Source organism: Ranitomeya imitator, chromosome 5, assembly GCF_032444005.1.
Source record: "Ranitomeya imitator isolate aRanImi1 chromosome 5, aRanImi1.pri, whole genome shotgun sequence".
Taxonomy (NCBI): Eukaryota; Metazoa; Chordata; class Amphibia; order Anura; family Dendrobatidae; genus Ranitomeya; species Ranitomeya imitator.
In genome coordinates this window covers 56,642,797-56,669,493 of record NC_091286.1, presented here as the reverse complement: position 1 = coordinate 56,669,493, position 26,697 = coordinate 56,642,797, and the positions used below count along the sequence as shown (strand labels likewise).

At 44.0% G+C, this 26,697-nt stretch overlaps 1 protein-coding gene across 3 annotated transcripts in view; it reads right to left on the bottom strand.

Annotated features, from left to right (window-relative positions):
- Positions 1–268: 268 nt before the first annotated feature.
- Positions 269–26,697, bottom strand: part of UGP2 (UDP-glucose pyrophosphorylase 2) — an 80,293-nt gene continuing 53,864 nt past the window's right edge. For 2 of the 3 annotated variants that reach the window (XM_069768699.1, XM_069768698.1), the window contains exons 4-10: positions 12,516–12,701; positions 11,769–11,902; positions 7,459–7,756; positions 4,899–5,096; positions 4,566–4,808; positions 2,721–2,825; positions 269–640 (exon numbers count right to left, since the gene is read on the bottom strand). In XM_069768699.1, coding sequence (XP_069624800.1) covers positions 533–640; positions 2,721–2,825; positions 4,566–4,808; positions 4,899–5,096; positions 7,459–7,756; positions 11,769–11,902; positions 12,516–12,701 — 1,272 coding nt within the window. In that variant the 3' untranslated portion in view covers positions 269–532. Of the gene's footprint in view, positions 641–2,720; positions 2,826–4,565; positions 4,809–4,898; positions 5,097–7,458; positions 7,757–11,768; positions 11,903–12,515; positions 12,702–20,553; positions 20,686–26,697 lie in introns of those variants that run through there. The other variant, XM_069768700.1, reaches the window with a different exon arrangement.

Sequence of the window (26,697 nt, the reverse complement as noted above, 5' to 3'; positions counted from 1 at the left end):
TGACACATTCCCTTTAATTGTTAAGTTACAAAATAAATGTACATGGACATGTTTTTAAAGTAGATCACCAGAGGTGTGCATTAAATTGAAATGCAGTAACATTTTTTTTTTTTTTTTTTTTTATATTTATTTATTTTTAGACATGCCAATTTCAAGCATAAGAATATAGACCTATTTTACGGGATTTAGAACATTGAGATATATAAAGTCACATTTTATGAGATGTCACAAACTTCCAAAAAGTAAAGAAAAATAGTCGTACACAAGGTTAGGTTTGTCCTTTTATTTTTCACAATTCAGGACGGTATTGCACATTACCAGGGTATATTTATTTTATTACATTACTAGATATTTTATTTATTGCTTCCAAATATAAGTTGGGCTTTTTCTTAAATAAAGACTACAGAGAACACAGAACTACAATACTGACAGAACGGTGGAGGGCACGGAGCTCAGATCAGCAGTAACCAGCCATCCGTGTGAAGAGTTACTGTACAGAACGTGGAAAAAATAAGTCTGTGCGGCGAGGCGTTCAGTGATCCAGGATCCGAAGGTTTCCAGACACTATTTTGTTTTCTAATACTGCGCCCGGAGGGATGTCGATCCGGTCACCATGGTTCGCAATAATTATGACTGTGCCCTAGAGGAGAAGAAAGGAAATGTTATCGGCACCCCAAGATTGAAGCTTGGAACAGGTAGGAGTTGTGCTCATTAATACGGGATTAGTTTTGCAGGTATCATCTTTTTCAATCTCCTTCCCAGATTCTGAAATCTCCACTTCCGTGTTTATTCAGACACAGATTCCAGCCCACACTCTGTGATGGCACGTGACTAGCAATGTGAATGAAAGGGGCTGGCTGTGCGGCTCAGTTCAATAGCCAAGCCAGCCCACTCAGTCTTTGCAATCCATGTGAAGATAGATAAAGTAAAAATAAAAAATGAAACGTAGCCAGACCCCCGCCTTGTTCGAGCACGTTATGGAGTTATTCTAAGGGGTCGAGCATGGCAGAGGAATGGCCTGTAGCATTTGTTGTCCTCAGCGTCCTATTCCTCCTTTTCAAAAAAAAAAAAACAAACAAAAAAAACAAAACTTTCAAACCCTAAGGGTATGTGCATGCGTTGCAGATTCTGCTGCGGATCCACAGCGGTTTTGATGCTGCGGATTCGCAGCTGTTTTCCATGAGTTTACAGTACCATGTAAATCTATGGAAAACAAAATCCGCAGTGCACATGCTGCGGAAAAAAAACGTGCGAAAACGCTGCATTGTTTATTCCGCAGCTTCTAAATTCTGTGCGGATTCCGCAGCGGTTTACACCTGCTCCATAATAGAAAACCACACATGGAATCTGCACAAAAAAACGCATAAAATCTGCGGTAAATCCACAGGTAAAACAGTGCTTTTTACCTGCAGATTTCTGAAAACAGGTGCGAAAAAATCTGCAGAGGTTCAATCTACGTGTGCACATATTATATAGTGTAGCATAAGGTAAGAATAATAGAGAAACCCTTGTTTGCCGCTTGTATATCTGCCGTGTCTGGGTTGCTTGCCATGCTGTTCCTTTTTTTTTTTTTTTTTTTTGTCAGGTTGCAGCCCACACTCCCGATGCTTCTGAATTTAGAGAGGATTGTGGTGTCTCATCACTCTGTACATGTTTCTGCTGGATTCGCTCTGACAGAAGCAGTATTGGCTTAGCGACACGGAATACAGCTGATGGCAGCTTCAATGCGTCTCCTTGCACCCTGCTTGTGATAGGTTTCTCCCTGTCAGCTTCCAAAAGCAAAAAAGGAGGGTGGAGGTACATGGCGCAGAGAGAGGCCAGGCGGATACAGTTCACAAAGACTGAGCCAGTCTACACATCAGAGTACATACTGGACTGTTGGGTAGACTGGGATCACAGGACAAAACAGGAAAAATGTATGGATGTAACATTACTGCACAGCTAGAATATTGCTGGTGGTTTTGCATTAAATGTGCAAAAATAGATGGACTGTCATTTAAAAAAAAAAAGAGAAACTTAATTTCCCATTGTGAATTTGTAGTAAAAATATCACCTCTCCACTCACCTACCTGTGCAGCGCTCATATAAAATCCTCACATAAATGCATGCTTTACACGCTACATAAAGTGTCAATCATCACCTGTCAAAAGCACATAGCCACTGGCTAAAATTACACCAAGTGGCTGATCCTGGCATCTGAGCCCGCGGCTATGATGAAGTATGATTGGCACTGATCGCCCCTGTACACACAAGTGCAGCGTGTGGGCAGCACAAGAGGTTTTGCAGTTGAGAGAGCAGGAATTCAGTATACTCTAAGAAAATACAACTACTAAAACATCTGATTATTTCATTTTTATGCCTAAAGATGGTACCACACACACCGTGCCAGGACCGCTGCCACACACCGTGCCAGGACCAGTGCCACACACCGTGCCAGGACCAGTGCCACACACCGTGCCAGGACCAGTGCCACACAGAGGTGTGAGATATTCCTACGTTGTCGGATCACGTGGTTACTTCCTTACTGAACAGCTGTAACACGGCCTCAGTACAACAATGCTGAGCCTTAAACAATCACATCTTGTTTGCTTTCCAGCCTGTCATTTCGCCCGATAGTCCTGAAGGAGCAATGTCACCATTTGTCATTATGGACGGCGCAAAATATAACAATAGCACCTGACACGGTGATGAGAAATGGAGCCAGGCGCCGCCATACGCACCTTCAGCACTACATTTTTCCCAAAGGTCACGTCTCCAGACACGGTGAGATGATCCAGCTCCAGCATATCTGGAATACTCTCAAACCTCTTCAAGTAGTCCTGCACCTAAAATAAAGAAAGATGAAGTCACTGGGAGCGAATGTCACAGCATGGTGGAATAACACTCCGGCTTCAGGACGGAGCATGGCGATGCCAGACCAGATGTCATGTCTCCAGTGCCCAGCGAAATGGAACATTTGTGGTGTTACAGCTGACAGCACGCGCCCGCCGGGGAGAAGTGACGGTCTGACAGGTGTAATGGTATACAGGCACCGGCCAATATAACAGGATCATAACAAATGTCATTAATGCGGTCTGCGGGCTCTACACTGGGGCCGGCACATCTGATGATAACCCAGCCATGAGGCCTGGCACACATAGGGGGCAACAAGAATTTTACCCCTTTTACAGATCTGGCGATAAACATTTTTTTCCTTTTTTTTTTTTTTTTAAATATAGATTTTTTTTCCTGGGGAAACTGGTGGTGATTTTTATGCTTTTCACTTTCTTTAGCTCTCTTAGGAGACTTGAACCTGCCAGCGCACTATTACAGTATATAATCCTAAGCACAGTATCCTATCAGTTAGACTTCACAGTGGTACCAATATGGCAACCCATCGGCAGCCTGTGACTGTTCTGTGAAGGCGTTGATGGATGCCCAGAATAGCCACTGACAGCAGCATTTAAGGGATCGGAGCTAGTTAAAATTGCCACAGATAGAGGCAGATGCCAGCTGTGTAATACAGCCTTATGTGAAGTGGGCACATAGCTGACTAGATCCATGACAGCTATAACAGTGATGGAGAATTAAGGGATTAAAGTCCTTATATTCCTATATGTGAACCACAAAGACACTAATAACATGATACACTGCAAAAAGCATACAAAAGCCGACAAGTGTAGGTTGGATGGAGCACTATGATGTAGTATATACATATATACATAAACACACATGCATACAATATAAAATATAAGAAGGGAGTCCATGGCAGGAACATGGAACACGAGAAAAATACAAAAACAATTCCAAAACTTCTTCCTTTAATTTATTTTCCTTTGATTCTATTGTCTTACATTACAATGAAGACTGAAAAATAGAACATTCTGTTTCCTCACTGTTCTGTGTGTGGCTGTAAGACAACTGGCTGCAGCAGGAGCCTCCCCCCGCTCTGCCCTCTCTGCATTAGAGCACAGAGCACTTAAGACCTGCCCTCTTCACTAATGGGCAGTGCACAGACTGTCCATCACCCGAAATCTGAAGTGACCCATTATCTGCCAGATTTCCACAATACTGGCTATTTCGGGATCATACAGTAACTTCTGCAGAAGACGACAATCTGTCCGGTTTAATGTTCTCGGTAATTTCTAGGTCTGATGTCTAAGGGAGAAGGACGAGGGGGACGAGGACGACGAGGGGGACGAGGACGACGAGGGGGACGAGGACGACGAGGGGGACGAGGACGACGAGGGGGACGAGGACGACGAGGGGGACGAGGACGACGAGGACGACGAGGGGGACGAGGACGACGAGGGGGACGAGGACGACGAGGGGGACGAGGACGACGAGGGGGACGAGGACGACGAGGACGACGAGGGGGACGAGGACGACGAGGGGGACGAGGGGGACGAGGACGACGAGGGGGACGAGGAGGAGGAAAAGGAGGAGGAGGAAGAGGAGGAGGAGGAAGAGGAGGAGGAGGAGGAAGAGGAGGAGGAGGAGGAGGAAAGCAGCGGAGCTCATGACAACACATAAGACATTAAGCACAAGAAAGGCGACTTCTGTAATGCCATGGCTTCCTTCCTTACCTTGGTGAAGGAGCTTCCCAGCTTTGTGAGCGGCACGGTGGGGAATTCTCGCTTTTCGCTCATGGTCAGTGACCCGGCATTAAGGCTGTACAGGTTGGACATGACCAGGAGCAGATCAGACGTGGTTTTTACAGGCAGGAAGCGGCTTCGAGGAACATTGATGCCCAGAGAATTCTCAAAACTCTTAACAGCGGCTCCGACGGCGGTCTCCAGCTGAATGACGTTCAGTCCTCCATCCAGGGTCTGCGAGGAGATCGGACAAGGGGCTTTATTTGCACCACAGCAGGATGGACACAATTTCTCACATTATATGCAAAAAACTGGAACAATTACCTTAGGGTTAACGATGATTTCCATGTCAATGGCATTGGCTTCTTGCAGTCTCTTGATTGCAGACAAGGAGATCCACAAATTATTGGTGTTGAAGATCTTAAATTTTGACACAGATTTAAACTCATCCACGTGAGGCTTGGGCACCTGAGCGATTTCCACCAGTCGCAGCTTCCCTTCGTACTGAGTGAGTGTACCTCCCTACAGGAGGGGAAAGAGCGGAGAATATGCGCAGGACGTCAGTATAACCATGCAATCATTGGCCGACCGCAGAAAAGGAACACAAAAAGGAAGGTAAAGTCAGCAGCAGCGCCCACATAACTAACACCAACCCTGTTCATAAGGTTCAAAACATCTGTCCATAGAAAAGTATTTGGGCCACTTTATTATTTTTATTCATCTTAAATGCATGTATTTGGGACTAAAAATAATATTTGCAATTGGGTTTCATTAAAAACTTTGCACCATTTGCCTTCTATAGCTTCAGTGTTGCCGGCTACAGAATGAGTTAACTAAGTGTCAGTCAGTGAGCTGATCTGATGTTCTACCTGGAGAGTTCAACCCTTTCCGACATTTTTTTTCTGAACTCCATTCAACTTATTTGACCACAGACTATATCTTAGATGAATGCCCTTGGTAAAAAAAAAAACAAAGCAAACAAACCAAAAAAACTGGTTAATGGGTACACAGAGCAAAATTTGTTATAAAATTTTTAATTGCAAAAATTATTTTACGCCTTGAATACATGTAATTTAGGGGAAAAAAATAAAATAAGTCCTCAAATGTGCACCTCACTCAGTTGAAGCAAAGATATGCACACTACACTCAGCTTGGCTGAGCATGCAGCACAAATCTAAGAAAGAAATGATCAGTCATGCTGAAATCCAACATGCCCAGTCCTTCACTTTTACTTAAAATGTTCATTTTTCTAGACCGCCCCTAACAAAAAAAAAAAAACACCACAAGATGAAGGGGGCATTGATTAGGAATTGATAGGCACCCAGCAATCAGCCCCACAATGATCAGCCAGCTTTGTACATATACCAGATAGTTATAGTTACGTGCACACATTATCATTTTTAACAACATAGGTTATTGTTACACTTGCACCAAGCATCGGAGGTGGGAGACAAAAGGGGGATTTACTAGCAAAAAAAAATATATAAAGTGCTCTAATTGGAAAGAGAACCATTGCCTTGTGTCACACAAATCCATAAAGTGAATTACATTTTTATGTTACTCATATGTGACAAATCTTCCAGAGCAGCATCTAAAGTCAGCCGTGGTGACAGATCCGATGTGATCAAATGTTCTGCAGTACATTCATCACACGAATATTCTCTCTAAAATGACCTGCACAGACATTTACAGAGCTCAAAGCAATTCCCCATTTACAGCAAAGCAGAATATAATACCTGCATCGCTCTACAGGGAAAATGTCTTGGACAAGTTCTGTTTACTATGAATCTAGAGTCACAGCAGCACCGTGCCCATCGACCTCGGTGAGCCGCAACAGAACCGCGCCCGGCAGCCTCGGCGAGTCATAACAGTACTGCGTCCAGCAGCCTCGGCGAGCTACAACAGCACCGTGCCCAGCAGCCTCAGCGAGCTACAACAGCACCGTGCCCAGCAGCCTCAGCGAGCTACAACAGCACCGTGCCCAGCAGCCTCAGCGAGCTACAACAGCACCGTGCCCAGCAGCCTCAGAGAGCTCCAACAGCGCCGTGCCCAGCAGCCTCAGAGAGCTCCAACAGCACCGTGCCCAGCAGCCTCAGCGAGCTCCAACAGCACCGTGCCCAGCAGCCTCAGCGAGCTACAACAGCGCCGTGCCTAGCAGCCTCAGCTAGCTACAACAGCGCCGTGCCCAGCAGCCTCAGCTAGCTACAACAGCGCCGTGCCCAGCAGCCTCAGCTAGCTACAACAGCGCCGTGCCCAGCAGCCTCAGCGAGCTACAACAGCGCCGTGCCCAGCAGCCTAAGCTAGCTACAACAGCACCGTGCCCAGCAGCCTCAGCTAGCTACAACAGCAATGTGCCCAGCAGCCTCAGCTAGCTACAACAGCGCCGTGCCCAGCAGCCTCAGCGAGCTGCAACAGCGCCGTGCCCAGCGGCTTCGGTGAACCGCAACAGTACCGTGCCCAGCAGCCTCAGAGAGCTCCAACAGCGCCGTGCCCAGCGGCTTCGGTGAACCGCAACAGTACCGTGCCCACAAAACTAACAGTACCGTGCCCCATCAGCATTGGAGTATGTTGACAGCTCAGTGCTCATCAGTGCCAGTGTACTGCCAATCAGCATCTGCCTACTGTGACGGCACAATGCCCAGCACTACCTGCCGCTTTACAGAATTGGCAGCAGCAAGATCTAGAGATCAACTGATCACCAAAAGGAATCCTACGGAGGAAACATTTGAACAATACCATGCCCTATGCAATATGGTGCAAAGAAAAAAATTATTATAGGCCATTATAAATACATGCACCCCTCCCCCTCACGCTTGGACTTTTTCCTGGTGTAAGTGGACAAGTCGTCACCAGATGGATGGTTCTATCAAGCTACAACATTCACCTTGACATCGGCCCTCGTCTTGTCTGTAACCTCCATGACAAATTCACAGCGCTTTCCATTGGGCGGATTCATGAGATGATTGAGGATATAGAGGTCTACTGTAGCCCCGAGATTATCAATATTGGAGACAAAAATATATTCTTTTCCTTCATCTAGGAGGGTGTTCAAAAGTCCTGAATTGTAGAAGCTGGCATAGATGTCCCCGTGTCCGGGAGGGTACCAGGCTTCAGCGTTCTCCACGGAATAGGACAAGTCCTTGGCTATCGGTAAGAGAGATTCCTTATTCACACGCGGATATCTGTAAGAGAAAGCAGATGTTTAGGAAATGATCCCGTCTGAGATAATTCGCATTGTGGGGAAGGGTAACGGAGCACAGAGTGTACAACGCCCTAGCCAAAGTCTTATCCAAAGTCTGAAGACACTTCCATTGGCCCCACAGACACGGAGTGAAGCAGCAGGGAGCATGTGTGACCACCAATGTCCTGCGGTCGTAGAGTGAGAAGAAAAGGGAAATAGTAGTATTACGTGAAAGGAAAAAAAAATGATGATGGTATAAAACTGATTATGTATGTGCCCCCTCTTCTATAAGATCAGTGGCACCGGAGATATTGGGCGCTCGCTCATGTGCCCCCATTCATGGATTTAGATTACGTTGTGTAGATGATGTAAGGGGCAAAACTAATGTAACGAGAAGTGATAATTAGAGTGGTCCACACCTCATCGCCTGATAGAAAAGGTGGAGCTTAAAATAACTAATTTAATTAAAAAACTAAAGTTACATACAAATATTTCCTTCAATGACACACTGACATATTTGCTGATTTGCAGAAGGAAATCCCCTCGAAATCAGTCTCATTACTGAAGCACAAGAAACAGGAAAAATGAATATTTCATGGGCTGTCCGCAAACTGACAGAAGACCTGAGATCAGGTTTTCCTTCTCCAGCAGACATTCCTTGGTGGTTAGCGCAGAGTGAGGCGAGGTGCTCGCTCCCGGGATCTGTTCCTAATTTACTTTTTTGAGATTTGTCGGAAAATATTCAGCACACAGGTCAGTGCGCAGTATACAGTATCCTCCACAGCCCCAGAGCTGGAGGCAGCACAATACCAGGCCCTGGATCTCCAGATGGACATGGTGGGAGAAGGTCATAGGAAGGACGTGTCTGCTGCAGACATGTGGAAACTCGCCCCATAAACGAATGAACGCTCCAGATTGATTACTAGGGTTCTTGATTTACACTTTATTGCTTGATCTGCTTTATTTTTAGCGTACATGAGAAAATAATGTCATCATACATTTATTTGTGCCTCGGGCAACATCAGTACTTACTGGCCTCCTACAATGTTTAGTGACTGCAGCATAAAGATTTCCGAGGATGATAAACCTGTAATTATCTGAATTAGTTTACCCGTTTCCTGGATTTTACATCTGTTTTCCCCTTTATGACTGTTCTTTTTCAGTTGTCCTTTAGTTGGTGGAGAGGAGCCGCTAAGGTTTCCCCCATTTACAGTACACAGACATGGAGGATTCCTGCTCTTCTGTCCCTATGTGAAGCAGCAGCATGGAGAACACTGTGCAGCAGTAAGGAGCCATGTTTGCTCCGAGATGAGAAACACTTACTAGAAAGCAGCACCCTCTATGAGTCTCCCTGCCTCGCTCTCTCTGCTCCTCCCTCTCCATAGACTGCAATGGGCAGCTGTAATCTGATTCCACGACAGGCGCATTATGTTTTGACCAAGATGAATTCTAGCAGTTTTTACTTTGGTGAGAAGAAGTGGTGCATAAGTGGAGAAAGAAGCTGAATTCTTTGTTTAGATATATTGCGGTTTATTAAAATTTCTTGTACTATTGAGCTATGGAAAATTTGTTGAAATGGCAGTGACCCTCTAGTGGCATAATTAAACCTTTAAGAGGCAAAACGCAAGTTTTAGAATTATGAAAAAGGGCGCTTCCTTCAGAGGATCCTTAACCCAATTTGATAGATGGAGGCCTACATGGCCGAAACGCGTTGTTTTTTAATACGTTTTTATTGTGTTTGATAAAATTTAGTATTTGCTATACATGGCCAATAAAATATCATCTGATTCAATGACTCAGAGATACTTGGTTCTGTGGCAATATAACCCTCTTATGCCAAAGGAAGCGCCCTGAAACATCCTTATTCACAATATCCACGTGGAGGGAATTTTTTTTCTGGGAGAGGAAAATCACCTGTTACCACTGACTGACAACATACTAGTGGAAGGATCACCAGTGGCGTAACTACAAAGTTAGGGGCCCCGGTGCGAACTTCCAAATGGGGCCCCCCCCCTGCAGCCCTGCCATACAACTCAATGTAACCCCCATAGAATAATGGCCACACATGATGCTCAATACTGTATAACGGCCACCACACATGATGCTCCATACTGTATAATGGCCACACATGATGCTGCATACTGTATAACGGCCACACATGATGCTCAATACTGTATAATGACCCCCCTCCTGTATGCATGGCTCATCTCCCTCCTATCCCATATACATAGCTCATATTACCCCTCCTGTATGCATGGCTCATATTCCCCCCTGCATGGCTCATATTCCCCCCTGCATGGCTCATATTCCCCCCTGCATGGCTCATATTCCCCCCTGCATGGCTCATATTCCCCCCTGCATGGCTCATATCCCCCCCTGCATGGCTCATATCCCCCCCTGTATGCAGGCTTAGCTCTCCGCTCCTGCTCGGCGCGCCGGCTTATGTCCTCCTTCATCCCCCCCCCCCCCCCCCCCCCCGTTCCCCCCGTCCCCCCCGTCCCTCATACTCACCTGTCTTCCCACTGCACGGCCGTGCCGACATCCCTCGCGCTCTGTCCAGACTCCAGACGGCGGCGCCGGCGCAGCACCTTCTTCCTGCTTGAGCGGTCATGTGACACCGTTCATTAAGATCATGAATATGCGCATATTCATGATCTTAATGAGCGGTGTCACGTGACCGCTCAAGCAGGAACGAGCTGCAGTGCAGACGCCGAGACCATCGCTGGAGCAGGGTGAGTATTCAAGGCAGTGGCGGCGGCGGCGGGGAAGGGGGGGGAGGCCCTGGAGCGGGGGGAGGCACTGCCAGTCCGAGCCTGCCTGCCGGGCCCCTGACCTGCCGGGCCCGGTCGCACTGGCGACCGCTGCGACCGCGGTAGTTACGCCACTGAGGATCACCCTTGTTTGCAAACTTTTCCCAGTCTTGTACCTCCTTGCACAACTATCCCAGGTGACCGAGATTCAAGTTGTACTTTTCTCACCAAGTAAGATTCACTCATCTACTACGCTTAGATCGCGCTCTCCCTCTCTTTCCCCACACTCTTTTTCCCAGGACCTCATTCACAAGTTTTAGAATTAAAAATAGATGATCTACGCTGTTTATTAGCTATAAATACTTGGACGTTCCTCAATGGGGGGAGGGGGAGAACAAGACGACTTTAATTACTGTATCCCTTTACTTCCTCCCTGACGATTTCTGCTGCTGGAGCACAGAGATACGGCCAATAGACCTTGAATGTATCTTACTAGCCGATTACGAGTCTCTATGTGAATTGGCTGGTTTATATAATCATCTCATAGCACAGTTTCAGCCAGTCTCTCTCCGCAGTGCTAGTGAGGTATGGACAGCAGAGCGCACTGACACTACAGAGGTAGAAGAATGGCAAGTAGGATGCCAGTTTACAGATTTACGGACAAAGTGACCGTGACCAAACTGTGGCTCCACTGTAGACAATGATAGCATTGTTTTGATAAAGAAAGGGGTCAGCAGCACAAACCATATAGCTCAGGAAATGGTGGCCACAAAGCAGGATCTGAGGGCACTGTCAAGTATTTATTTCTTATCAGAGGTATGCATTCTGTTGATGATTTTTTTTCTTGGTCCGGAAAACATTTATTATCCTAACGTCAAAATGACTGAAAACATCTGCCTATGATTACGAGTTCTATATTTTATGCTGCCTTTTATGTAGCAGATCCCGGGTGTATAAAAGAAACCAGGATGTTTCAGGTGTTTCTGGACAATGGCAGTAAACAGCTCAGCTTTACAGACAGGATTTTAATTACTTATGCCAAGGAATGTTATTCTGCAAAATGTTTAACTATGTACAGTATATATATATATATATATATATATATATATATATATATATATATATATATATATATATATATATATATATATATATATATTTTTTTTTTTATTTGCAAACCCACTGAATAAATCTTTCACAAACAGTTCTATAAAAGAAAACATTAAATCCGTCATCTAAAGCTTCAGCACCGCTATACTGCACCTGCTCTGGTTGAATGTGTAGATCTTAACCCGGCAGTGGCTGTACTTCTGCAGGATTTTCTTGGTGTCTTCATCAGTATTGAAGGAATTCATCAACACGAGAGGAACCTCGGTGTTGTATGTTTTGTTCAAGTGCTAAAATGGCAACCAAAAGGTACAAAACCATTCTGTGTCAGGATTACGATCACTAATACACACAATAAATGACCCGAAAACACAGAGCCCAAGTAACAATAACCCTGAAGGAGTTTGCATCTTCTCTTCCGTGTTAGCGTGGTTTCCTCCCACCGTCCATAGACATAGTAACATATAGTAACATAGTTAGTAAGGCCGAAAAAAGACATTTGTCCATCCAGTTCAGCCTATATTCCATCATAATAAATCCCCAGATCTACGTCCTTCTACAGAACCTAATAATTGTATGATACAATATTGTTCTGCTCCATACCGAGAGGGAACCTGGATTGTGATCCCCAATGGGGACAGTGATGGCAAAGTCTATGAAGCGCTGCGGAATATGATGGCGCTATATCTCCACAACCATGTCTGATGTTGCATTTCCCACCACTGAATATTCCTATTTGGCCTCAAATATATACATATATACCGTATTCCTTCATGACTCCTTTCACCCTGGAAATATGCCAACTGGTTTACAATGAAGGGGTCATCAGTTCCAAGATGGCGCTTGCCCTCGGAGGCCCACCCCAGCCATGATGTCTGTGCATAGCTTACACCAGGGGCTCACCTCTATTTGTTTCACAGTGAGATCGAGGAAGGTGTTCTCATTACGCACTCCTATCAGACTTTTCGGGCCTTTACATCCCATGCTGGTCCCCAAACCGCCATTGAGCTTGACGACGACTAGCTTGTTGAGGACAGACGAGATGTTATCCGGCAGACCTTTAGACTTTATCTTCTCGTATGGCTGAATCTGTAATCGAAAAGGACACTTTATAGACAACTACTTACACTTCAGAAAAACACATATGGCTATTGGCACACAAAGGTTTCACGGCTTCCTCTCCACAGCTGGTTTAAAAAACAACAACAAAAAAACGGGCACTTTACTCACCCTCCCCGGGTCCAACACAGTTTCCATCCACATCTACTCACAGTGTGTTATTGTTTGTGGTGTTGAAATTAAGTCGGCAGCGCTGTAGCTAATCAGTAGGAGAAGCGGCTCTGCTAGAGATGGCAGCAGCACGAGCCGCCGTGTTCACTGCTCTGCTGCAGCGCTGTCAATGTTAGTATGAATCTAAGCACTGGACCCAGGGATGGTGTGTAAAGTTCAAATTTCAGTATATACAATCTAGACGGGTTTTTTGTTTTTTTTTCAAGGAACCACAACATCCATTAAGACCAAATACTTAAATGGGCGCCCAGGGCCACAAAATATTAAGCAACTCAAGTTAATTTTGATGCAGATTTATAGGTGGCGTTCAAAAAAAAAAAATGTACGTGACACTAAAGCTTTAGGGATGGTAATTTTTCTTTGTCTCCGAATTACAACATAAGAAGCAGATGTCACTTTACTAAGCAGAATGGTATGTCACCTACACCTGGACAACCCGATGATGGGCGCAGGCCCACCAGTCACTGCACATAACACCTACTGTGCCATGTGATACATATAGATTAGCGGCTTTACCCGACATGGGTCCTGGGTATTCTACAGATGTGGAATATCCACAACCGGGTGAAATTGGCGGCAGGAGGTCACATACTAGGAATCTGAAATCCGCAGCACAAGGCAATTTTTCCTGCAAATTTTCTCTGCAGTGTGAAAAGGCAATTTTTGTGAGATCTCCTGCACAATGCTGCCAATCCGCCTGGAAATCTGCTCCATGTATATTCCCCGTGGGAACGATATCCACTGTTTAAATCAGCAATTTACGCAATAAATTGAGGGATGATTCTTCGCTCTGGAGGGCCCTGCATTGTGTAATGTCTAATTTCCTCCATTGGTGGCGCTACAAAAGAATTAACCAGGTTTTCCCACAGTTAATAAAAGACCAATAGTGATCCCAAAAGACAACCATCTTAATAGGACTATTTATTTCTCTTTTTTTAATATTAATAAGAGGAATATTAAAATCTCTCTCAATTTTTACTCAGAGGTCCATGACATGGGACTGGGCTGCTCCATGTAGGAATCACAAACGGAACGGGTGATCAATAGACAATAGAAATATGGTAAGATTACGGTAAAATAAGATATTGAATAACCGAGGAGTCTCTACAAGGACCAAGAAATTCTAGAAGATACAAGGACAGCTAGACTTTTCTTTAGGGCAAGACTTTGTACCCCAAATCTATTTTAACTTGACTCCTGTGATCAAGACTTGGACATGGGGAATGTACAGGCGTATGGAGCGTCACTTCAGCCATATTCATGGTGGCCATTTACAGGTAGCTGTCGGTATATCACCCAATCCCACATGCACGCTCAGAGCACGCACAAGTGTAATGGAAAGCAAGCGGCAGCAGTTTATTTACTGAGCAAAAAAGGATTGAGCACAATGCGACATGCCCAATCCTCATCTCACCTGACTGCATCTGTCAGGCACAAAACCCCCCGTAGACAGCAGATTTACAGTAAAGTGTGTGGACCGCAGGTGTGCCGTACAGGGATGTTCTGTACACGGTGTGCCCGTCTATTGCACAGGCGCAGTACCACGACTCTCCCCTTACATTACAGGAATTCCACCTTCACAACCTGTAAACTTCTCACCCTCTGGTAGAAAATTTATGACAAACACACTAAGTCAGAACGATGAGTCAGCACCAAAATGAGAAAATGAAGTGAAGAAATAGTAATTCTAACCGTAGGACAAGGAATAACTCCGAGAACCTGATCGAACGCATTCCATTACTCAAAGGACCCGGCAAAAACACAGCATCAACCTCATTACAGTCCCCCTCCATAAATCACCCATGCCAGGTTTCCACTGGATTTACTGGAGAATGATGACTAAAGTCTGGGGAATTATTACACAATCGTTAATAGGCAGCAAAGCTACGTAATGTCTACAGGACGTTCCTCACCCCATTTACAACATGTAAAACATCCTGTCCAGCTGCTCTGGGACACCACAGGTCCGCTCCCAAAGTAACATGGCCAGCGGTCATCTACATGACACCATGGACAACCTCAACGTTGTCAAGAGGGACACCACAGGGCCGCTCCCAAAGTAACATGGCCCGCGGTCATCTACATGACACCATGGACAACCTCAACGTTGTCAAGAGGGGCACCACAGGGCCGCTCCCAAAGTAACATGGCCAGCGGTCATCTACATGACACCATGGACAACCTCAACGTTGTCAAGAGGGGCACCACAGGGCCGCTCCCAAAGTAACATGGCCAGTAGTCATCTACATGACACCATGGACAACCTCAACGTTGTCAAGAGGGACACCACAGGGCCGCTCCCAAAGTAACATGGCCAGCGGTCATCTACATGACACCATGGACAACCTCAACGTTGTCAAGAGGGACACCACAGGGCCGCTCCCAAAGTAACATGGCCAGTAGTCATCTACATGACACCATGGACAACCTTAACGTTGTCAAGACTTTTCCCATAATATGTAGAGGTGACTTCATACAGATGGCAATAGGTTTTACCCTGAGCAGAAATTAGAGGAGATGCCCTCTGGGACTGACCCCAACATGTGGCTCTGGCTTTTCTAATCTCCAAAAGTGAAATGGGGTATTACATGGCACCAATTCAAGCAAATGGCAGATCAGATCATTCAAGGCCAATGGGGCCATTCTTCACAGTAGTCCTTTCCGACTCACTGAAGTCATCCTAAGGCCCTGTTCACACTGCGCGCTGTCTGAAACGGAACTCGCACAGGAGTCAGATGGACCAACGATGGGGAAGTTTATATTCTTATTTTTGACCCTGTCCATTTGTTCAGATGGGCACAAACAAGGTGTGCCAGGTTTCTCTGCCCATCTGATCTAGAAGAAAGTGTCAGAAATATAATACGGTTGGACTCTGTCATTGAAGTCTATGGCCCGGTGGATGGTCCATCTCAGTCCTGTTTTTAGAGAGATACTCATGGAACCCCCAAAAAGCAGTGCAGAAAACAGTGACAAGGCCTATATGGGCCCAAGTACTCTGACAGGGCCTATAGAAAAGTGTTGTACAGGTACATTTTCAAACAATTCTGGGTGTGACTGGACCACATCCAGAGGACCAGGGACAGACACTATCTGGGGTCATTAAGTCAACAGCCCATCCTGAAGCAGATCACATCCCGCTAGAGATTAACGTGTTCTTTGTCATTCACAACCTTTTAGACTAGCGCTCCCCAATCTTTTGTACGTCGTGAGATTACAAATTGTAGGATTTTGTTGATCCTCAATGAATACAAAAGGGAGCAATCCTATTAAATATATGACCTAGGGACATGGCTTTTACTCCTGTACAGTTTTATTGGTCTAGAAACATGGCGGTCTAGAAATGCCTGGGAGTAACCTGCAGGGGCCCCATGAGCGATATGTGGCTCCTGAGCCAAGGGCCAGGTCGGGGGGACACAGTAGAAGACTTATTAATGACCTGAACAGCGATTGTAATAACAGCAGAAGTTTCAATGTTAATTAAAGAAATGTCCAAATGCTGTACAGAGGACTACTCCATTTCCTTGGGTGCGCCCAATATACACCAGTTTTATAGAGCAATGTGTTGTCGAAAAGACACTGTGGATACATATGGGGCCAATGTGAGCAGTCAGCTACCACTTTCCTTGTTCTCCCCATCAAGCGGGGCCTTGGATTTACATATGGATGCTAACTGCTTCCATATGGAACAATAAATTAAATCTGAAAACTTTCTTTATAAAAAAAAAAAAAATTAAAAATTGTACTTGTATCTAGTAATAAAAAAAACCCTGAAGTACAAGAACAGAAGGATTTAATTTCCTGATTCAATACCAAACATTTCACAAAATTATATCCAGTGACTTCTGTATAATCAATTGTATGGCCGTACAGGCTGAAACGGCAATTTGTACTTGGCCATGTCATGAATTTTGCCATCGGTGAGGTTAGACTAATATTTTTCACATAACTGTATAGGGGCAAAATAACGGGTGAAAGCAAGTAATGGGCAATCAACAGTCATGACACGCACGCTGCTAATTGGGTGTAATTAACTCATTCGTTCTGTGAAGACAGGTGTCAAATATGGATTTAAAAAAAATGAGGGCAGAAAATGTTGTACCTGCTAGTTTTAGCCTGTGTTCAGTGATTAAAATGGGTCGTTCCAGACATTGTACTGGAGGAGAAAGAAAGTTGATTGGAGAGAGGAAAACAAAGAAATGTAGAAAATAATTGGCTTCTAATCTAAAAAGATTTCCAACGCATTAAAACGGCAAACAAAACACAAAACGTGGTAGGAAAAGAAATACAATCTGCATAAGTCATAGAATCCAAAGAATGACAAAGCAGCATAATCTTTATTTTTATATAGTGCTAACATATTCCACAGCACTTTACAGTTTGCACACATCATCATTGCTGTCCCCATTGGGGTTCACAATCTAGATTCCCTATCAGTATGTCTTTGGAATGTGGGAGGAAACCGGAGAACCCGTAGCAAACCCATACAAACACAGGGAGAACATATAGGCTATGTGCACACCATGTGGATTTGCTGCGCGTCCGCAGCGGATTTTTCCACGCAGAAACGCTGCAGATCCGTATTGTGATGTATAGTACAATGTAAATCAGTGGGCCAAAAAAAGAGCTGTGCACATGAAGCAGAAAAATCAGTGTGGAATTGCTGCGGATTTCAAAGAAGTGCATGTCACTTCTTTTGTGTGGATCTGCAGCGTTTCTGCACCCCTCCATGATAAATATCCGCAGTGGCAAAAACCGCAGAAAATCCACACAAAATCCTCATCAATTCCGCATAAAAACCCACACAAAATCCGCATAAAAACCGTGGCTGCGGATTCTGCCAGGAGATGCGGATTTTGTGCAGAAAATTCTGCACCTCTTCCTACGTGTGCACATAGCCATAAACTACTTACAGATGTTGTTCTTGGTGGGATTTGAACCCTGGACCCCAGCGCTGCAAAGCTGCAGTGCTAACCACTGAGCCACCGTGCTGCCCATTATGCATCCACTGTTCAGCTCCAGATAGATCAAAAGATCTGCAGTTACCTGTAAGTCCTGCAAACATCAGGAGACACTTATATGAAGCCAAACTAATTACACGAAAACCTCGTAAAGTACCACTGCTGGAAAAAAGAAAAAAACGCGTTGAAAAGGTTACAGTTTGCCAAAGAGCACATTGATTGTCCTAACGAGAAATGTCGGAACGTTCTGTGGACAGATGAGCGCAAGGTTGTTCTTATTGGGTCTATAGGACACAGACAGATTGTGAGACGACCCACAAACACCGAATCCAAGCCACAGTGCACTGTGAAGACTAAACATGGAGGTGCAAGCATAACGGTTTGGGGAGGTTTCTCATACTATGGAGTTGGGCCCATTTACCACACACCAGGCTCCATGGACCAGTGTGAACATATCAAAATACTGGAAAGAGTCATGTTGCCTTATGCTGAAGAAGAGATGCCCTTGAAATGGATGTTTCAGCAGGACAACACCAAACACAGTGGCAAACTGGCAAAGTCCTGGTTCCAGGCCAACAAGACTGATGTTATGACGTGACCGTCCCATCCCGAGACCTCAATCCGATGGACAATTTGTGGAGTGACATTAAAGAATGAAAAAGAAGTGTGGACTGTAGTGCCAGCAGCTCGGGATGGAATATCTGTCCGCAGGTGTCGCCATGCCGCACACACGTAAAGCAGTTATCAGTGATATAGGTAGGTACACAACTAAATATTAGTTCAGTGATTAACAGAATAGAGACGTCTGGAAAGACATTTCAGTTTAAGGTGTGAATATTTGAGTTTGTAAGTGAAATGCAGACTATTATACTTTATTTATCATTTACAGTTTAAAAATTGATATTTTGTCAATGTTTTAATTTGGCACTAAATGTGCAGATGCCAGCACCTCCATGTATATGGAAATCAATCATTATGGGGATTGAGCTGTTTCTTTGTTTTAAACACACTACTATTGCACATTGCTGTATGTGCTCATACATAGCCCCGCGTCCACACAATGCAAATTTCCATATATTAGAATAAATATTATACACACACACTACATACATTAAAAATATGGACAAATTGCCATTACATATAAGGGAATTTGCAGCAATGCTTGGCTCCGGTGAGTGCATGATGTTCACATATACTGTACACACTCCGGAGGCTGAGCAACACTGATGGTCATTTCTGCCTGTACAGACACCAGAGCCTCAAATCTTCAAAGAAAGTCTATTTGTCTGCGGCCGGGATGAGAAATTACAGTACTGGATTTTCTGTATAGTCTGTCTGCTCACAAAACAAATTAGATCTGGGGAAAACAAAATTAGGTTGATTTAACGGCATTTGCAAGTGGTAGAAGCAATTTACCTTCTATCAATTACTTGCTGGAAGTGAATAAGAGCGGAGCAGAAAATAAAAAAATTACAAAACTCAGAAATCTAAAGCGAGAACACCACTCCGATGCCCCCACTCCACGTGATTACCCATCAAGCCACTATTGGATTATTTGCCTGCTGGATCCGTGGCCCCATTTCCTGCTATTCCTCCTATTGGGTGTTGATGGAGCTGGATCTTTTTATGTCCTCTTTATCCCTTTTATACCCCAAAAGTTTGGTGCATTCGTTTATTCTTTTTATCCGGAATATGACTACCGATAGGCCAATTTTTACACATAAGTACCGGTAACAAAGTGCGCAAGACAACATGGAACCAGAAGACTGAGAAGAGGTGTCCGAAGAAGAAAACGTGACGACACCAAATTGGTTTCCTCTTGTAGATTCAATCACTACCCTTTCAAATGAACTTGTACACATCTCTGTACGAGCATACAATAACGCAGAATACGTCATAATTTCACATTAGAATAACCACGTCCTCAGATATTCCCCACTGGTGTGCATAAATGCAATTTGGAGCAGGCTTAGCAACCCATTTATTGGTAAGTGACCAAAGCGCCGATTTATCCACACACCGTGTGTTACACAACACGTAAAACATTGTTTGGAAAGTTTGGAAATCACTTCTGAGGGCCCACGTAACAGTGTATTTGATCCTGACGATGCAGACTCCGCTCGTTATCTATCATTTTAATATTGACCCACTTACAAAACTTCTCTAAAACAATAATTAACAAGCTAAACCTTGACTGTCATTTACATAGAAGATCCATGAAAACCACATTTAACCTCCAGACTGGGGACTTGTTGCAACAGGTTTTACGCCAACAGTTTGGAAATCTTATGTGATGTAATAATTACACAGACTATTCCGTGAAAAGCAGTGACCTGTAAAGATCGCCTCTTGTCACAGTTCCAGGACACAGTTTTTAGAGAACCAATATTAGCTTTATATGTCCTGAGATGTGCGGTATCTGCCTCAAGACAGCACGGAATAAGTACAAAAAATTTAAAAAATTTTGTTCAAAAGGATAGTGTACGTTCTGACGACGGAAGCAGCAGCTCAGACTTTGCTGGATATAAAGTATTGCAACACAAAACACTTTTCTGCAACTATTCCAAAAACCATAAAGAATAGGCAAATATCCAAAATATACATAAACTAAACCATCTACAGAAACTTGAAACAATTTCTAGGATTATTCCGAGCTACAACTTTCGGCTACGGTCCAAACACTAAATGTTTACCTCCACCATCCTCATCCAGTGACTGCACCGCACCGGCTGCACCCGATCTGCATGTTTGTAAGAAACAATGGTGACATTTCACCGCAATGTCTTCCTAGCCCCATCAAGTCACAAGTGCCTCTCCCCTATATCGTTTATTATAAAAGGTTGACACTTCCTCGTCATCTAGTCTATAAAAAAACTAATCTGACCAGTCTGATCTCTTAAAAGAAACAGACGTTCCCCCAATACACACTTGTCAAACCTACATCTTCATAAATGTCATTTGTCTCAACGTTCTCTCCCAAAGTCATATCCTGACTCACAAGACACATCCTCATACCTTAGTATCATCACGGACATGATGGCTATACTGAACAAGTACTAGACTGCCACCATCTGCAGCCAATGCAAAAAAAAAAAAAAATACCCTGAAAAATCAGAAAGGGAAGCAAAGTGGTCTTACAAAGGGTAAGTACTTGCCTGCAATGGAGGGGGCACCACTAGGATGTAGGAGGAACCACTAGGCCAGAGGGGCGGCACCACTAGGCCAGAGGGGCGGCACCACTAGGCCTGCCATTTATATACATAGATAGAATGCTTGATAAATGTACTTTTACTTTTTTCCAGGAACCTATTAAATCAGTTGGCACAGAACGAGAGGTAGTCATTGTTTGCACCATATGATAATATGTGTACACCATTTAGGTGTCACTGGTGCCCGTGACTTCACCTGACAGCTGTGCTAACACGGGTAGGACCTGTAGAGGAGAACATTTCCATGCAGTCATCATTTTCTAATTAGAGAGTAATGTGCGCAAATTGACACAGATAAAGTTTTACTTTATCTATGGAGATTGCTACTTAAGCAAAACTTTCAAGAACTATTTCCCAGGAAAGTTTGTTGAAACAAATCAAGATTGCCAACATTAGAGCCCTAGATCTGCTTAGTTATATGCTATACCAGAGCAAGGGAAGTATTACTACACAGCTGGACAGGTAACCAGAAGGAAGGAAAGACGGAAAAACAATATAGAATGAAGGGCCATGGCACTCGGCAGAGTGTGCAGCCATACTACCAGGTGAGGCTGAGCTTCGTTTGGCAATTCAATGAGGTTCTGCTGGCGTCCTAGAAGTTGGACCCCCATTTTTAAGGAGTTGCCTACAGGTGAAAGGAGGAAGTGCCCACATAATCTTGTAGATTGTGAGCCTTCGCGGGCAGGGTCCTATCTCCTCCTGTACCAGTTATGACTTGTATTGTTTAAGATTAGTGTACTTGTTTTTATTATGTATACCCCTCCTCACATGTAAAGCGCCATGGAATAAATGGCGCTATAATAATAAATAATAATAATAATAACCAATCAGTGCTTGATGCTGGTCACTTCTGCACCAGGGCTTGGCTAGCAAACACCAGTGCTGAAGCGGCAATCATGCGAACGGGAGCGCCACAGACCATCAAGTGAGAATGAGACATTTTTCTTCGTTTTATAAACAAGCCCTTCACCCAAAAAGAATAAAAAGGCTTCTCCAATGGAAAACCCCTTTATTACATCAATGAAATTACATCAATGAAATTATCAGTAATATTTAGAGAGCAAATTACTACAATATAAATGTTATTTGAATAAAACCAAGGCAAAAACAGGTGGAATCGGACACCAAACCAAGGAATATTATATCCAGACTGTCCATATGGAATACAGGAAAATTGTGAAACACTGATGCCCCCATCATTACCAATACTCTTAGTCCATGGGGTACCACTAAGAGAAATGACGACATCACTAGATCATGCCTACTGCGCGGAGAATCAAGTCCACCGAGTGGAGCAGATCATTGGGTTAACGGCGCTAGGAGCAGCTCTTTACCTACCGTCAGCCACGTTCGTAGAGGAATGGTGGGGCACCATAATGTGGAAACCTCAATCATGGCAGTGCCAATGCTTCGACTACTGGTCAAGGAGAAGTTTGGCAATTCGGACTTTTCTATAAGGCCCTGTGAGTTATGTACACCCTAGTGTATAGCTCAAACCTGCCAGTTATTAGGGCTTTGAGGGTCTTTTAGGGTAGAAAGTCATCACGCTGGCGCCAGGACGGCCGGTACTTTCTATGAAATGTATTGTACAATAACATGTAATTGACTGTGAGAGCTTTGTGCTGACGTCAGGTTTTCCATGCACCCTCAGGTGGAACAAGGCTTATGGCTGCCTGAAGAGCTGTATTATTTTGTCCTCCTCCTTTATGGAGTCTTTGATTTGTGACAATTGCTGATTATTACAAACAATGGAGCAGTGCGGCACGGATATAGGCAGATCTACGCTTTCCATTTCGCAGCACATAAATTCATTTTCGCCTAGGGTGTCGTAAACGGTAAAACAGGCCGGCAGAACTATCACGCACGTAGCTTTACTCTACACATGTAAGCAATTCTAAAAGTTAACAGGCGCTTGATTCTTGGAAACTTCCAAAGTGGAAGATAGACATTTTTTGTATATTCCAATCAGGAATCTTCTATAAACTTCTAGATCTCGTTTATAAACAGGATGCAGATGGAATCTGGGTAGGATGTTCCCAATCTCGCACCATTAATACCCTGGAGTATATTAGTCATTTTGGTAAATTAAACTACAGCACCAAAAATAAAAAAAAAACACTACTTCAAGCAGAAATAAAAAGGAAACGGATAGTTTTCATCTTTTCATCTTACTACAGAATATCCAATAACCTATTACAAACCCATATAGCCAAAAATTATAATCAAATTATCTAAAATCCTTGAAAATGTTATTTCCTCTGAAAAAAATGAATATTAACCGCTAGATATTTGCATTACGTTGCCATCCGATGCCCTTCCAGCAACGTGTCACCAGGATAACCTTTTATATTTATTGTATATTACAGTTTCTACAACAAAGTAGTTCAGGCAAGAAAACTATTGGCCATAAACGCCCCCCGATCGGTGAGCTCACAGCCAACGAGAGAACAGAGGTCACATGACAGTGATGACAAACTTTTAAAGGGCCCTATTTTGCCTATTTTAAAGGGAAGGTGTCCAGAAATAAATCACGCACCGTTTACAGCAAGTTATGGTAATCATGAATTTTTTTTTTCCTCCCCTGACACCACAGATGTTTAGGCCACATGATGGAATAGATTTTTTTTTTTCTTGGAATAAACATCTTTTCAGGCTCTTCTAAACATTAGAATAAATGTCAGTCAGATCTGAATTTCGAAGGACTATGAAATTTGGCAGTTTTTATGATATCTGGCTTGAGGATGACACTTCCTGATTAGTTTTCATTAATGACTGAATTACTATCAGAGGCAAAATACAAGAATTGCAAGGGAATTTGCCAATGACCTTGATGGCAGACTGTTAAAGATACTACAGGCAGAGGAGATTGGCGTTGAGGAACAGTGGACAATTCTGAGAGATGCTGTTCATAATACTGCTCTGGAGCATCTCGGATCAGCAGACAGAAATAATCAAGACTGGTTTGATGAAGACGACGAGGACATAAAGACACTCCTAGAAGAGAAACATCAGCGGTACAAGGTGTATCAAAATGACCCCACGTCGTTCGCTAAGAAAGGTGCCTTTACCAACATAAAAAGAAAGGTACAAATCAAGCTACGCGAGATGCAGGATATCTGGTTTAGCAAGAAGGCCGACGAAATTCAGGGCTATGCAGATACCCATGACCAGAAACGCCTCTACGATGCGCTCAAAGATGTATATGGACCCCAGTCATCAAGCTCTTCATCTCTGCTTAACGCAGATGGAACTAAGCTGCTGACAGAAAAAAAAATTCTGGAACGGTGGGCTGAGCACTTTAATAATATTCTTAAGCGCCCTGCCAATATCAATGATGAGGTTATTGCTCCCCTGCCCCAGGTAGAAATCAACAAGGAGCTTGATGTTCTTCCAAGTGGAGATGAAGTCAGGAAAGCAGTAAAACAACTTTCTTGTGGAAAAGCACCCAGAAATGATGATACCTACGATACGATACACTTTATTGATCCCGTGGGAAATTATGGTATCACAGCAGCACAACTTAAATCATAAAAATCATAAAGGAATTACATAGTTGACATGACAGTTTGTTGACAGAAGAACATTATACATTATACATTAGAATAGGACATACACAACGAGTGAACTGAAATGTAGAGAAATAAGTAGACTTTCACCTTGGTGGTTTAACCCTAATGTTATTGTTGTACATTCCCATGGCAGTTGGCACAAACGATTTCCTATATTTTTCCTTCTTACACCTCAGAAGTATTAGCCGGTTACTGAAGGTGCTCTTCTGTCTCATGAATAGCTCATATAATGGATGTGCATTATTGTTCATAATTGCCATACACTTTTTCAGAGTTCTTCTCTCCACTACCTCCCCAAAAGAGTCCAGATTACAGCCCACAGCAGAACTTGCCTTCTTGATAATCTTATTCAGCTTATTAGCATCAGAGGCCCGCACACTACTACCCCAGCACGTGATTGCAAAAAAGATGGCACTTGCCACTACAGATTGGTAGAACATTTCTAACATTTTGCTGCACACATTAAAAGACCTCAGTTTCCTTAGGAAATACAATCTGCTCATCCCCTTCTTGTAGACAAACTCTGAGTGGCATCTCCAGTCCAGTTTGCTATCCAAATGGACCCCCAAATATTTGTAACTCTCCACCTGCTCGACCTTCTGACCAGCAATAGTGATCGGTAAGCATTCCAACTTAATCCTGCTATAGTTGGCCACCAACTCCTTAGTTTTCTTAACATTTAGTTGTAGATAGTTACCATTGCACCAATCCACGAAATTCGACACCACACTTCTGTATTCCTCATCCCCCTGATCTCCCCTAATGCATCCCACAACCACGGAGTCATCCGAAAATTTTTGAAGGTGGCAAAGTTCAGATTTATACTGAAAGTCTGAAGTATACAGAGTGAAAAGAAAGGGTGCAAGCACCGTTCCCTGGGGGGCACCTACACTGCTCAATAATCTGCTTGACACCACTGCTCCCATCTGTACAAATTGTGGCCGATCTGATAGGTAGTCAGTTATACCTGCTGAGGTATATAAGGCTGGCGGCCCTGTTCTGATGCCAACGGTGACCAAACTATTCCAACATATGTGGACAAAGGAACAGGTTCCACAACAGATGAAAGATGCCAGCATAATTCACATATACAAGAGGAAAGGAAAATCGCCAATCTTGTGACAACCATCGAGGCATCTCCCTTCTGTCCACTGCAGGCAAGATATTGGCTTGTGTCTTGCTCAGCCGCCTTTTACATCACCCTGAGCAAAGACTATTACCCGAAAGCCAGTGTGGTTTCCGTGCTAAACGTGGAACAGTAGATATGGTCTTTTCAGCACGTCAACTTCAGGAGAAGTGCCAGGAGCAACACCGTGACCTTTATGTAACTTTTGTTGATTTGACCAAGGCTTTCAACAGTCAGTAGAGACGGCATGTGGAAGATCATGGCAAAATTCGGCTGCCCGAGCAAGTTCATCTCAGTCATCCGGCAGTTCCATGATGGCATGATGGTGAAGGTTCTGAACGATGGAGACGTATCTGAGGCTTTCCCAGTAACAAACGGCGCAAAACAAGGCTGTGTGCTTGCTCCAACCCTGTTCAATATGCTGTTCTCTGCAATGATAAGTGATGCCTTTAACAACTGTGAAGATGGAATCCAGGTTAGGTACAGGACTGATGGCAAGCTATTCAACCCAAAACGCCTGAAGGCGGTTACGAAAGTGCATGAGACTGTTATCCGTGAATTATTTGCTGATGACTGTGCACTTAACGCCAGCACGGAACAGCAGATGCAGCATGAAATGAACTGTTTTTCGCAAGCTTGCGACAGTTTTGGTCTCGAGATCAACATTAGAAAAACCGAAGTTATGTATCAACCGGTTCCAGGAAAACTGTACAAGGAGCCACATATCACGGTGAAGGAGCAAAACCTCAAAGCAGTCGATAACTTCACCTACTTAGGCAGCACACTTTCCCATGAAGTAACCATAGACGCTGAGGTTACTGGGCAGCACGGTGGCGCAGTGGTTAGCACTACAGCCTTGCAGCGCTGGGGTCCTGGGTTCTAATCCCACCCAGGACAACATCTGCAAAGAGTTTGTATGTTCTCTCCGCATTT